This window comes from Vanessa cardui, chromosome 15, assembly GCF_905220365.1.
Source record: "Vanessa cardui chromosome 15, ilVanCard2.1, whole genome shotgun sequence".
In the NCBI taxonomy this organism is placed as follows: Eukaryota; Metazoa; Arthropoda; class Insecta; order Lepidoptera; family Nymphalidae; genus Vanessa; species Vanessa cardui.
In genome coordinates, this window is record NC_061137.1 from 7,475,304 (window position 1) to 7,489,360 (window position 14,057).

Here is a 14,057-nt window from a genome sequence, read left to right on the forward strand (position 1 = left end):
TTATAACACGTGCATCTTAACCGATGATTTCGGGTTCAAACCCAAGCAAGCACCACTATCATGGCCGTAGGCAGGCGGGGGTTTTGGGGGTTCAAACTCCCCCCCGAAATTTTTTCGCTAATCGCTATCGTATTATCAAAAAAATATTTTACGCTAATTAAACACACAAAACGTAAGTATTTATTGATTCCTTCAGAAAATTAAGCCGTTTTGTCTAGATACGACAATAAATCTAAACAAAATGATTCATTTTACGCAAAGACTAGAGGCAATAATAATCATACCCTTATTCACATTTTATTAAGATACTAATTTTTGATGTCATAAATTCACGTTAGTAATTTTAGATACTAAAGAAGATAAACCTTTTACAGAGTGCCATTACATTTTGAAATGTGTAAGACAGATTGTAAAATTTCTGATAGTACATTCTATGAACAGGGTTATTGGTAATTCGACGTAGATATATCCGTTAGGAGGTGATAGAGGTGACTATTTGAAATGACTTTAACCCCCATATGCATAATCCAAAAGTGAACCATTTTTGAGTTATCATGTTATTTAGCTTTTTTCAATTTATTTAAAAAAGTTACAATGAGTATCTATTTTTTTTTCTTTTGTTTTATGAAAACGATTAAACACTGGATATTTGTCAATATTTAAACAATAATTATTGGTCCAAATTAATAAATGCTTGACGGGAAACGAAATTATTTCAATATTTTTTTCCTCAAAAATGCCTTAAAAACTAAAAAAATCATTATAATAAATCTTGGCCTGCAGATTATTTTAAAAACATACCCGTTTTCTTAGCTTTCCAAAAATTTATAAAAATGAGGAAATTATATCAAATCAATCGAAATAAAATGACCAGAAAGGACGTTGGTGGAAATTCGTAGTCGAACAAGAACGAATTCGTACTAAAGGTCGCTTTTTAAAATTGCCTCAAAATTAACTAAAAATAACAACCAATGAAAAAATCTTACTTACCTACTTAATACAAATTAAAATTTAGGAACAGAAACAGTTCAATAGCTAAATTATAAATAAGACATTTTGTAATATAGCTTAAATAAAGTATTAATAATCGAATCCGAGAAACTCTCTAAAAAAGAGCACAGCACACACAGCATGTTCTACAGTGTATAATGCTCACCTCCTAACGAATATACGTCAAATTATCAATAACCATGTATATTTTATTGAGAATATTCATACTATATTATTAAAAAACAGATAGTCGGCGCTCTTTATCGAATATTCGCTGACTACGAAAGCAGCCGAACTCCTCTAAGATTACTTTGGTGCATCCTATCCCTAAATAGAGTAACCGCCCAGACCCGTCCAATTATAGGCCAATAGCCATCACTTCCTTGTTTGTTTCCATCGGGGTCGTTCAGCCAGTGATCTTCTAGATCACCTTAGTCATAGATGGGCGGAAGCAGTTGAGAGCAAGTGGGAGGCATTGGCGGCCAGTCTGGACATAGTGAAGGCCTTCGATAGCGTATGGCACAAAGCGCTTTTTTCGAAGATCCCTTCCTACGGGCTTACCGGGAAATTATGCAATTGGATCACCAGCTTTTTGACAGATCGGAACATTATAGTTGTTATATAGTGGATGCTCTGATTTAAAATTCGTTAATGCCTGTGTTGCACAAGGCTGCGTTCTATCACCCACTCTGTTTCTTCTGCATATCGGTGAATTGTTGCAAATCTGTAACATTCACTGCCATGCAAATGACAGTACTGTAGACACCTCATACACCGGCCGGGCTAATATTTCTCGGGAAAACGTCGGAGAAAACCGGAACAAACTTGTGTCTGAAATCGAGTCTTCGTTAAACAGAGTCTCTAACTGGGGCCGACTAAACTTAGGCCATATATGATTACTATTTTGCTATTAAAATATCTGATGGCGGGGAGGTACTCTCCCTTAGTAGTCCCTAGGCTCACTTAGTAGTTTCGGACTTCCTGGTTAAAATTAGTCCACTTCAACCCCAAAGGCAAGTTTGCGCGTTAGCTGCTGAAAAGTTATCATTTCTCGTATCTCCACGATTTCAGAAGATTCCAATAGCCGCCAAAGCTAGTATCGGAATACTTGACGTGGATATTTCGAGCCTCATTCAGTTCCGCGGTCAATTGGAACGCAAAGCCAAATTGGCATCAAAAAAGGTCGGTGTGTTCAGCAAGCCATTTCAGTATTTCACGCCGGCCCATCTACTAAAACAAGGCGCAAATTGAACCCCACAAGGAATATTGCTCACAACTCTGGACGGGTGCTCCCCAGTACCAGCTTCTTCCATTTGTCCGTATCCAACGCAGAGTGGCTCGAATTATCGACGATCAAGCCCTTTTCAACCTGCTTGATCCTTTAGCTTTGCGTAGAGATGTTAGATCACTCTGCATCTTCTACTTTCGAATATTTCACGGAAAATGTTCGGACGCATTGTTTGGATTAATCCCGGCTGCGGAATTTCACCTTCGAACAACTCGTTCGTTTCACTTTCCATTAGGTGAGCCTCGTGCTCGTTTGCCCCCTTTTATAACATAAAATAAGCCATCGGTTGTCTTTTAAATAAATGTGTATAAATTATGTCTAATTTTAATATAACTACTTATGCTTATTTTAAAAAAAAAACCTGTTGCTTTTTTTTTTCCTAGAGCACGAACCCCTCCCGAAATGAAATCCTGGCTACGGCCCTGACCACTATATATATGCGCTTAATTTGTGTTTATATAATTCATCTCGCGCTCGGCGGTGAAGAAAAACATCGTGAGGAAAGCTGCAAGTCTAATTTCATTGAAATTCTGCCACATGTGCTTTCCACCAACCCGTTTTGGAACAGCGTGGTGGAATATGTTTCAAGCCCTCTCCTTAATGGGAGAGGAGGCCATTAGCCCAGCAGTGGGAAATTTACAGGCTGTAACTTTACTTTTTTTATGATAAATGTAATTCATACTTTTTTATATTTCCTAAAAATTGAAAATCGTTTTTGTAGAATTGCACAATTGAAAAAACAACTAAATCAGTACAGATACATAACATACCAGAGGATGCGTAGGTAGGTATGCGAGGTTTTGAACTTCTATTAAAAACAGTAGTTGTTTCTTTAAAACCTATTTCTAGAAATTCCAGTTCAGATTAAAATCGTACGAAGTTGGGAAGGGCTGCTAGTATTATTATGTTAGTAGCTGCGTCTTTCAGTTTCACTCGTTTTAAATTTAAACTATTCATGAGACAAACGTTAATTTAATGTTTATATAAATAAAATAAATGGGTATTAAATAAAAAACACAAATTTATGTATAAACAATTATAATAAGTTCACAGTCTCTGTTTACAAGTTATATATAGATTAACCCCATCAAGTATACAACACGATTACTAGCCATGCTACAACTACGAAAGTCTAGTGTTTAACATAACTTGTGCATAACACTATACATAAGCAATACCACTGAACTGTCACCAACACATATAATACTCATTTAGTGGAAACCATCAAACACTAACAGACATAGCCCATCTCTAGTCTAGTAGTATAACTTTGGAAATTCTATTTTTCTTTTCAGCTTTGTGATGTTGACCCCAAACATCAATTTACTTACAAATAAATTTCTCAAAAATCTATTTAATTTTACTAAATTTATACTATTCAAATCTGTGATTCTGTTTAAGACAAAATAAAGAACATTATTTCGTAAATTAAACTCTACTTTATACAAAGACATTTAAATAACTTTATAAACAACTTCTAATGTGAACTTAAAATATTAATAAAAAAAAATAGTAAAATCACTAAAGTCTCAACATCTGTCTATCTGTTTTATATTCCTAAATATAATGAAAAATTACTTCATGAATAAAAATATTCTTTAACATAATAAAATAAACTTTAATCTACTACAGGTAATTACAAGTTTTAATAAAATGAAGAATTTAAATAACAAAATCTTCTTTTCTTCTAACTTGTTTGAAATCATTAATCATTATTTCATATAATTTTTACAAAATTAATGTAAACAATAAATATACAGCTTAGACTATGAACATTTCATTTTAAAATAATGTGAAGAATTAAATAAAACACAGACTGCCTTTTCTTTTTTCTCTCTTCTCATCAATTATTATTGAGAAATCCAAATTAACTCTGTGGCCAATTACCATGTCTTATTGGCAGTCATATGTTAGCAGTGATGTAAATTGAAAATAAAAATTCAGCACCTAAAGTACTTGAGTTTATTACTAATGCAAAATTTTATTATTACCATATTTGACCATTTGGTTAACATTCTATGTAATGCTGAACAAAAGCATACTCTTCTCAGTACAAGAGATTTAGAGGCAAAATTTCGCAATCATATCCAAACTCATAATGAGTTAATGAATAAAGTTTTTTTATTTTTTGCACACATTTACAGCTATGGCAACTTTTTATCAGACACATCTAGGTTTCTTCAGAAAGGTATCATTCAATTCAAATATATCATTCCAACGAGTATGAGATGAATAATAACATTCAGTTAGCCTGTATACCTGTTAAACTAGAGTTAAAATATTCTTATCCTCAATCTACTGGGCCATCTCAACTCTCCCTTTTCCACGTGACTATCTTAAAATCCATTACAAAACAGAGGTAGCAAAATCTTATATATAGTATAGAAGATTAATAAACTTGAACCAATTAAAATCCAATGTGATGGATAAAAATAGTTTTCTATTAAAACTATTTTTTTTTCAATATAAATAATGCTGTCATTACTGCACACAAAATGGTATATTTAAGTAAAACTTGAGTGAGAGCACTAAAGTAAATTACATTTTCAATCATATAAATATATTAACTACATTTTATAGAGTTTACACTTTTCAATACGTTATAATATATATCCATCAACACTTTTAAAATCTATTGCATTACAGTACAAATCCATAATCTACCTATGTTAATACCACATTACTGAAAAAAAACTTGATCATTTTCTTTTATCTGTGCTCATTTAACTCAGAAATTATTTGTATATAAATCATTAAATTGAACATATTTAAGTTATCAAATTAAAATAAATCAAGATTAAACAAAATGAAAGAATTACTCAAACATTTTTTTAAAACAAAGATTAGGGTAAATTAAGTATGAAATATATTTCATCAAAACAAATAAACCAGTAATTACATTATTTGGATTGAAGATTCAAAGACAGACCAGTGATTTCCCAAATTACGACCTTTCACAAATAATTTATCTCTATTGATTGTCTCAAACATTTCAAATAAAGAACCCTTAAAAACTAAAATAAGGCTAAATAATTTTAAGACATTTTATAACATTAATACACTATACAGCAAAAGCTTATCACACTTGAGATAACATGTAACAATAATATTCATATTTTCATACATGAAAAATATCTACTATAATTATATACTTAGTTGCCTGGATTATAACTCAGAAGTTACAACAGCTATTAGTTTTTCGTGCGGTCTTATAAAATGCTTTACTGTGCATTGTAAGGCTGTCAGATTTTTCAACCAAATCATCGAGCTTTTCACCTCTTTCTAATACTGCTTTAATGGTATCATGAAGAATAATTTTAGTTTCATCCAAATCATTCTGTATCTTTGTTAAGGCATCTGCTTCTTTCGGATTTTGGTATTTGGCCAAATATTGGGGCAAAACAGGAAAATCTATTGTAGCTTCATTTGCTGTAGGCCAATTATTAGGAGGCACTTTGGCTGCAAATTCGTCCAGAAACTTTGTTATAAGTGTATGTGCCACTCTGTTAGGATATTCTTGATCCGATATTAATACTCCTGCCAAGTTGTCAGCTCTTACATAAACCTGAAGCATATATTCTCCTTCTTTGACAGATTGCCTAGATGCTGGCTGTGTTCTTTCTACCACAGTTTTACTTATAAAAGTCATAAATTCTTGAACAGAGGATCTCTGAAAGAAGCTGAAGCTCTGTAAGTCGTATGCTGCCTTCAATACTGTAGCACTATTCACTCCCTTATAGAGAACTGCTAATGCGTATACTCTCACCATTGTCTCAGTCAATTATGTTTCGTTCCACTCCCAAAATAACGTCCTAAAAATATGTGGCATTAACAAAGTCATGAAATAAAACTTTTATTCAGATTAAAATTAATCAATTGTCAAGAAATGAACTTACCAAACTGAATGTCTTTCCAATTATTATGGTCTAATTCTATTGTGGAATACTTATAGTAATTTATATGTGTATTGTACCTTTGCAATATTGTACAATCTGTCAAACTATATAGATTTTAACCCAACAGATTTACGCTAGACTGGATAGAAATAAAACGGACGAAGAAACAAGACATCCATTCACAAATCACAACACTTCATTTCACTAGGGATGTCGCTCATAAATCGATTCAAATTTAAAATCGATGATTTAAGCCAGCTACTTGTAAATCGATGAAATAAATCAAATCGATAAAATTATTGGCTAGTAATATGGCAGTTAAGCGCAACAGCAATAAATGAAAACTATTATCATATGCAATTTTTTTAAGTCTTGTCTTTTTTTAATCTGTTGCACTTCTGGACACTGAATGATATATTTTACTATACAAAAAATATGTAACCGACTTCTCGATTAAATGTATATTCTAGAAATTCGTTAGTCTAAAAATCGATATCAAGTTCCACATACATACTTAACTTTTTATTTTGCCTTTCAATGAGTATGCACCCTACATTTTTTTTAAAATAAGTAGATTATTACTCATATATAGATATATTTTATGATATTAGTTGATAAAAAGTGTTGTGTTTGTGGATTTCGATGCCAAATATAGAAATTTCAATGTATTTTTTAATATACCAACTTGTATATTGTTTGAATACTAAAAAGAGTAAGTTCATTGTTTTTTTTTGGTATAAATTACACCCCATAAATTATTACAATCCCGCTATACGATTATATTATTTAAAGGTAAACGTGATTTCCATAGATATTTAATTCAATCTGTGGATTGTAAGAGTTAGCTATGACGTTATGAATGATCTTATCTGTGTCTACTGTCTGTTGTTACTTGTTAGTTGTTCTCAGTTCCGTCGGTTGTAACTTGTGAATCTTGTGATGAATTCGTGTTTTGTGTATCTCTAGCAGTAATGTAATATAATGATTTACATTTTTGAGCTACATTGTGAACGCTGAACGGTGTTTGTAGATTATTTGCAATTGCAACATTGCAATAACTTCATTTTATATTTATCATATTGAAAATCCTTACTTTTATTTACAATTAAAAAGTGATATATTAAATTAGCAATACAAACTAAGTTAGTATTGCTAACTCATAACATTTTGGACTTTAATTGGCTACCTTTAGCAAAATGTCTGAAAATACTGAAAAAGTGGAAAGTTCTTGCGATGCTCGGCGTAGAATATTAAACATAGCTGTCTCAACAGTTCTCCTAGAAACTGGCTTTCATGCTACCGACAAAATGTCTTTAGAAACACTAACAGAAATTATTCAATGTTGTAAGTTGAACCTTCTTCCTTAACATTATATTACAAAATACCTTAAATGAGTAGTTTGTTTAATTATATTTTGATTACAGTTTTAACAGAAGTTGGTAATTCAGCAAAAGGCTACTGTGAACTCTCTGGAAGAGTGGAACCAGTTATCGGCGATGTCATGATGGCAATTATTAATATGGGTATGGCATTTACGAGTTATTTTATATATTATTCTGTTATAAATGGTTTTGTTGTATTTCTTAATAATACAAAGTTGTAGCTAACATTAAACATATTTAAAATTTATAGGTATAAATCTTCAAGGTATTGAGCAATATGCAGCTCGTCCAAATAGGCATGTAATTCAACCTCCCCAACAAGCTCCTGTACCGCGCACGCCAGCCATGTTGTCGGCTGGGTCAAAAGCTAAACCAGCGCCTCATATACCATTTCATCTACCACCACTACCTGATCCACACGCTTATATTAGAACACCTGTAAGTATATATTTCTTAAATAATCTTTGTAACTATCCAATTCAAAACATAAAAGTTGAATAAAATTCCTGTTTTCAAAGAATGTCATTCTGCAATTTATCAAAAGAAATAAGTAAAAGAGATATGGCCACAATTGTTATAACGCAAGTAAATGAAGTCTCTCCAAAGTCAATTATTTTGAATAATAAATATAATAATTTAGTTAATAATATTATGTTGTCACATTCAATTAGACACACAAACAACCAGTGACAGAATATGAAGCAATAAGAGAGAAAGCTGCTAACCAAAAGCGAGATATTGAACGAGCATTAACAAAATTTTTGGCCAAAACCAGTGAGACACACAATTTGTTCAACACAGATGACAATCAAGTATTTCCATGTAAGTTGATATAGTGCTTTTATTTATGAGTTTTAAAAATAAATACCAAAGCTAGATAGAAAAAAAAGAGTTGAACTTTTGTTTTAGTTTTATTTTAATTTTAAGGTGAATAGGTTTTGAAATAATGTGTTAACTACTTTTCTTTCAGTAATAGCATGTAAGCCAACTTTTCCAGCATACCTGCCATGTCTGTTGCCAACAGACCAAGTATTTGACTTTGATGAACTGGAGTATCACTTTCAAGTTGCTAATAGAACTGAAGATATGCCTGCTGATAAAAAGGGTACACTAAACTTATTTCTATATATTATATTACTGTATAGTACGACACAACTTAGATGTAGCATTGGCAAAATTCGTAAAACTGATCACATCCAAATTGAGCATGCCATCCTATCAAATTATCAATATTTATTTCTCATGCGAATATGATCTTTGCACAAACGTAATAACTTGTAATATCATATGATCTAATATATTCGTTAATTTGACACGTCGACTTACATGCTTTGATTATACTTGCTTTCTCTGACGCGAGAATCTATAGCGACGAATAGCATCGAATGGAGCGATAGGGATCAATTTCTATTGGTTGTGTAAATCGGCAATAATCGGTTTTATTTTCATTCCATTGCATTTTCCGATGCTACATCTAATGTGTGTTGTACTATATATATATGTTAAATGTTTGAAATTATTTAACACAGTGAAAGCTTTATGCTTAATAAAAATATTTTTTATATTAATTGAATAAAATATTTTAGATCAATCAGACAATGAAGGTGAAAATGGAGGTGATAATGAAAATGCAAATAATTCACAGTCTGAAAATCAGGATGCACCAGCTTCATCAAGTCCAGAAAGAAATAAAACTTAGATATTACTTTAGTTTATAGAATCATTGCCCATTGTACATAGCTTTATATAGAAATAAAAAAATTATATTATTACAATTATGTGGAGTTTTACTTCTATATTTTAAAAAAGATAATATGCATTTTATTGTTAACTACTTCCAATTCACTAATTAAATTGTTTTATTTATACATTGGTACTTAACAGTACAACTTAAAAAACCAACAAGGATGAGCAATAATTAATTGAATATTATAAATTCTTGGGATTGAAAATAAAACAATTAAACATTATATATAATTTATACTTAAATAGAAACTCATTTCAAAGATGCAGCATTAATGACAGGCAAAGTTTTAATTCCATCTCTGTTCACCACAGTTACTTGGAAGTTAGGGAGACTAACAAAAAGACGCCTATGCACTTCTTCCACACACTTTTTCAGGATGTTATAAGCCTCCTCTTCAGTAGCATCTAAAGAAAAAAAATATTGAAAATATTTAGAGAATTTATGCTTCTGGTTTGACAGTCTGATGAAGGTGAATTATACATATTCACATATATTTATTAAGTTATTAAATTAATAATGAACAAAAGACTTCTTAAAAATTATATTTCAAATATTCAATTACCAAATAACTAAATATAATATATAAATATGCAATAAACAGATAGATACATTGAATTTAAAATTACTGATTAATGAAATTATTCTTACTGAAAAAAAAAACGAAAATAATCTTACCTTTCTTATGGTAACGATCCATAATACTCAAGCTGAGATATCCACCATAACCATGAGCAGCAAATGGTACTTTCATACTAGAAGCTAGATAGTCCATAAAGTATAGTTCTGGACCATTCTCCTTGTCATATCCTCCCATTAACAAATTCACAAAATATGGACTCTAAAAAACAGAAAATCATCTTTGTTATGTTTAAAGAATAAAATACACTATTAATAAAAAACTGAGTTATTTAGCATGGTGCTTCAATACTCAAGATATAAGTTACTTTTTTCTTTTGTTAGAAAACTACTAACAAACTAACGAAAATGTAATTGGAAAGAATTTGTAAGAGGATATACTTACGCTGCTTCTTAAATATTCAGCAAGATTTCTCCGAGTAAAATTTGCCGCGGCTGAAGGTCCTAATTCATATCCGTTACGCATTTTGTAAAGTTGAATGTTCTTAGCAATGTATTCCGCAAACTGATTTGTATCACCGGAATCTCCAATAACGCCCATTACCAATTTATCAGATATTTTGTAAATCTTTTCTTCATCTGTAAAAGTATATTGTTTTGTTACTTACACAAGAAAATTGTAGTAAAGCAATACCTATTTGAAAACAAACTCTCCTTTACTCACCGTCTTTCATTACCATAATACTATGACCAGCAGTTTGATCAGCAGCAATCATAACAAAGTCGTCGCATTGTATTCCCAACAAACATTGCAAATTGATATTAGACATCTTGGACAGCTATTACAAAACTTAAAAGTAAAATTATTTTGTTATTCGGTTGCCGCAACAATGACAATACAAATCTCAAAGTATAACCTTAAAACTTGTCAAATCATTTTGAAATACAGATAATATAATTTATACACTAAATTTAAAACTGAACAAATTATGTAAATAATATTAATAATTTAACGTAAATTAAACTTAATGTAATTCCTCCTTAAATTTGAATCGTTATTAATTTTATAATCGAATCTACTTGTTTAATTTTAGTAAATATGATGACGTAAGCATTCAAGAAGATTATTGTACCCAGAACAATGATATTCTAATAAACAGATATGTTATACCCATACTAAAAAACAGAAAAAAGTGTGCCGCGCCGGGGACCGTTTATTTTACATTTCGTTACAAGTAAAAAAGATAGCTTGATAAAAACAACAAGTAAAAGGGATAACTAGATGTTTTAATTACACAAAACGTATTACTACATAATTATGATGTATTATAACGTATTACTGGCATAATTATGATGAAAACGACTTAAAGGCAAACGTCCCAATTAGGACGTTTTCTAGTCTTCACTTTTTGCGCGTGTAATTACGAATCTACAGAAGAGCAATTACCGGAAGAAAACCTCTCCACATCTGTGGAAGAGGAAGCAAGTTTGCGTAGATCAAACAGAGACTTCCTACGCGATTACAAGACTATGTTTTAAATTAAAGTGTGGGTGAATGTAGTAATATTGAACATTTTTACTTTATATTATTTTATAACTAATGTCATTATGTCACACTAAGAACTATGTACTATTTTATGTAGAATAAAGCCATTTATACGGTGTTGTCTTATTACAGCGCGTTAATGACATATCTGTTTACTATAACATCATTGACCCAGAAGAAATGAAAAAAGAAAAAAATGTTTGCTTATTGTCAAGAGTGATATGGAATAAGGATAACTGTCGTCTGTCACTGTTATTCACTAATGTCATATAAAAATGACTTACACAAGATGAGCTGACTTTTTACCTATGAATTTTATTTATTTATTATTTCAGTTAATTCATACTTATATTTCGATATATAAGTCGGATAAGATTAAATCATCAAATGTTTAAAAAAATAGCAGTGGGTATATCGGGCGGTGTAGACAGTGCAGTTGCTGCACTGCTACTAAAAAGAGCAAGTTAGTTTTTGATTCAAAATTAATAATTATTCAAGTTTATAAAAAGTTTAATAATTCAACTCAACAAAAAAATATCGAATTTTAGACTACCAAGTAGAAGGAGTGTTCATGAGAAATTGGGATGGAAACTATGAATTAGGATTTTGTTCAGATGAAAAAGATTATGAAGATGCCTCATTTACCTGCCGTAAGCTTGATATTCCGTTGCATAGAGTTCATTTTATTAAGGAATATTGGAATGAAGTCTTCACAGTCCTACTGAAGGAGTATGAAATGGGACTCACACCAAACCCTGACATCTTATGCAATAGATACATTAAATTTGATAGTTTCTTTGAACATTGCAGGGTTAATTTAGCAGTTGATGCTATAGCCACTGGTCACTATGCAAACACATCATTTGGTCCCTTTTTAAAGAATTATAAAGAGGATGAAGGTAAAGATAACTTTTAAAAATTAGTTATGTCTCATTTGTATTTGTTGTATAATATATTTTTTTTCCTTAGGTGTTAGATTATTACAGCCCATTGACAAACACAAAGACCAAACATTCTTCTTGTCACAGGTAAAACAATTTTCACTTAGAAGATGTATGTTCCCTATAGCAAATCTTTTAAAGAGTGAAGTTAGGGAGATAGCTCGAAAGGAAGGATTACTTCAAGTAGCTAATAAGAAGGACAGTACAGGAATTTGTTTTGTTGGGAAAAGAAGATTTAAGGATTTTATTGATGAAGTAAGTTTTTTTTTAACATAAAAATAATCGGTAAAATATTATTTTATATATTACACATGTCTGAAATAATGAATTATTAAAGGGATATTGAATTAAACAGTTAAAACATTTTTTATGTAAATAGTTTTACTGAATTACAGTAAATGTTTTTATTGTTACAGTTTATTCCTTCAAAACCAGGCCCATTTATTGATATTGACACCGGCCAAACAGTTGGAGAACATACTGGTATACACAAATGGACAGTTGGTCAAAGGTGTTGTTTAAGTAATTGCAAACAACCATATTTTGTATTCAATAAACACTTGGAAAAAAATTATATTTATGTGGTATGTATAAAGTAACTTTTTATGTATAAAGCTTTATGTGTAAAATTGAAAAAGATATTTGTTACAAAAATATCAAAAACAAAACTATTAGCTATACATATGTTTTCACTTGTAATTAAATAGAATTGTAGCCTACTTTAAAGAATTCCATTAAAATAATTCATTGCTACCTCGAGAATAACTTTATTTTGTATAATAAATGTGTGTTAATAGACATTTTTAAACTGTTTTTTCAGGTTGCAGGTACTCATCATCCAGCCATATGGAATAATCTCTGCTTCACAAAAGAACCTCATTGGATAAATGAAGAACCTCTAGAATTAACAAATAATAATGTTTTATATTGTTTATTTAGATTCCAACACACTAAACCTCTGGTTCCTTGTAAAGTCATTAAGAACCCAGAAGGCTTAACTATAATATTGTCTAATAAGCTGAGAGCATTAACCGAAGGTCAATTTGGTGTATTTTATAGACAAGAAGAATGCCTTGGAAGTGCAAAAATTAAAAATGTTTGTCATAATTTATTGTATTAGTTAATTTGTTATTAAACTTTTGTTGGAATATTTGTAGCTTTATTTTATCTTTAGTTCATGTCAAATATTGACTTGAAAACTTGAACCAAAAACCCTTTTTTTATTAATCAGGTAAGTGCATGCAAAAATGGCCTTCCTTATGATAAGAGCTGAGATGGTCCAGTGGTTAGAACGCCTACATTGCATAGCCACTAAATTAACCGTTGTTTGCAATTTCAAAACAAAGCAAGCACCACTAAATTTGTGCTTAATTTTTGTTTATAATTCATCCCATGCTCGGCGGTGACGGAAAATATCGTGAGAAAATCTGCACGTGTCCTAATTTCAGCGGAATTTTGCTACTTATGTATCCACCATTAGATTAGCATGGTGATATATGCGCCTAACCTTCTCCTCAAAAGAGAGATGATAAAAATAATGAAAACTTAGGTTATTATTAAACAATTCAACATGCTTTAGGTTATTTATTATTAGAGAGATTGCTATTACTCTATTATTATTCTGACAATGGAGATACATAAAAAAAAAACAGTTTATAAATCAATTAAAAATAAATTTCCTATATTCCTGT

At 30.7% G+C, this 14,057-nt stretch overlaps 4 protein-coding genes across 4 annotated transcripts; 2 read left to right on the top strand and 2 right to left on the bottom strand.

Moving 5' to 3' along the window:
• Positions 1-3,303: 3,303 nt before the first annotated feature.
• On the bottom strand, positions 3,304-6,384 carry LOC124535687 (synaptobrevin homolog YKT6). The gene is made up of 2 exons (XM_047111995.1): positions 6,175-6,384; positions 3,304-6,090 (listed from the first exon to the last, which is right to left on the bottom strand). Exon 2 carries the CDS (start codon positions 6,045-6,047, stop codon positions 5,451-5,453), a length of 597 nt encoding a protein of 198 aa, XP_046967951.1. The 5' UTR covers positions 6,048-6,090; positions 6,175-6,384; the 3' UTR covers positions 3,304-5,450.
• An 839-nt stretch (positions 6,385-7,223) lies between these two features.
• On the top strand, positions 7,224-9,328 carry LOC124535761 (transcription initiation factor TFIID subunit 8). Its single transcript, XM_047112083.1, has 6 exons — positions 7,224-7,518; positions 7,599-7,697; positions 7,807-7,994; positions 8,228-8,378; positions 8,527-8,661; positions 9,143-9,328. Exons 1-6 carry the CDS (start codon positions 7,371-7,373, stop codon positions 9,253-9,255), a joined length of 834 nt encoding a protein of 277 aa, XP_046968039.1. The 5' UTR covers positions 7,224-7,370; the 3' UTR covers positions 9,256-9,328.
• A 193-nt stretch (positions 9,329-9,521) lies between these two features.
• LOC124535762 (proteasome subunit beta type-2) lies at positions 9,522-10,818 on the bottom strand. The gene is made up of 4 exons (XM_047112085.1): positions 10,604-10,818; positions 10,325-10,518; positions 9,979-10,141; positions 9,522-9,707 (listed from the first exon to the last, which is right to left on the bottom strand). The coding sequence occupies exons 1-4, from the start codon at positions 10,707-10,709 to the stop codon at positions 9,553-9,555; spliced, it is 618 nt and encodes a 205-aa protein (XP_046968041.1). The 5' UTR covers positions 10,710-10,818; the 3' UTR covers positions 9,522-9,552.
• Positions 10,819-11,664: 846 nt separating this feature from the next.
• LOC124535806 (mitochondrial tRNA-specific 2-thiouridylase 1) lies at positions 11,665-13,516 on the top strand. Its single transcript, XM_047112165.1, has 5 exons — positions 11,665-11,888; positions 11,974-12,324; positions 12,395-12,621; positions 12,783-12,950; positions 13,187-13,516. Exons 1-5 carry the CDS (start codon positions 11,813-11,815, stop codon positions 13,484-13,486), a joined length of 1,122 nt encoding a protein of 373 aa, XP_046968121.1. The 5' UTR covers positions 11,665-11,812; the 3' UTR covers positions 13,487-13,516.
• Positions 13,517-14,057: the final 541 nt, after the last annotated feature.

Coding starts and splice junctions, on each gene's coding strand:
- LOC124535687 (XM_047111995.1), bottom strand. CDS start 6,047: ATGGTGAGAGTATACGCATTAGCAGTTCTCTATAAGGGAGTGAATAGT.
- LOC124535761 (XM_047112083.1), top strand. CDS start 7,371: ATGTCTGAAAATACTGAAAAAGTGGAAAGTTCTTGCGATGCTCGGCGT. Junction 7,698..7,806: donor GATGGCAATTATTAATATGG/GTATGGCATTTA, acceptor TAAAATTTATAG/GTATAAATCTTCAAGGTATT. Junction 8,662..9,142: donor TATGCCTGCTGATAAAAAGG/GTACACTAAACT, acceptor AAAATATTTTAG/ATCAATCAGACAATGAAGGT.
- LOC124535806 (XM_047112165.1), top strand. CDS start 11,813: ATGTTTAAAAAAATAGCAGTGGGTATATCGGGCGGTGTAGACAGTGCA. Junction 12,325..12,394: donor GAATTATAAAGAGGATGAAG/GTAAAGATAACT, acceptor TTTTTTCCTTAG/GTGTTAGATTATTACAGCCC. Junction 12,951..13,186: donor AAAAAAATTATATTTATGTG/GTATGTATAAAG, acceptor CTGTTTTTTCAG/GTTGCAGGTACTCATCATCC.
- LOC124535762 (XM_047112085.1), bottom strand. CDS start 10,709: ATGTCTAATATCAATTTGCAATGTTTGTTGGGAATACAATGCGACGAC. Junction 10,519..10,603: donor TATTATGGTAATGAAAGACG/GTGAGTAAAGGA, acceptor ATACTTTTACAG/ATGAAGAAAAGATTTACAAA. Junction 10,142..10,324: donor CTGAATATTTAAGAAGCAGC/GTAAGTATATCC, acceptor TCTGTTTTTTAG/AGTCCATATTTTGTGAATTT.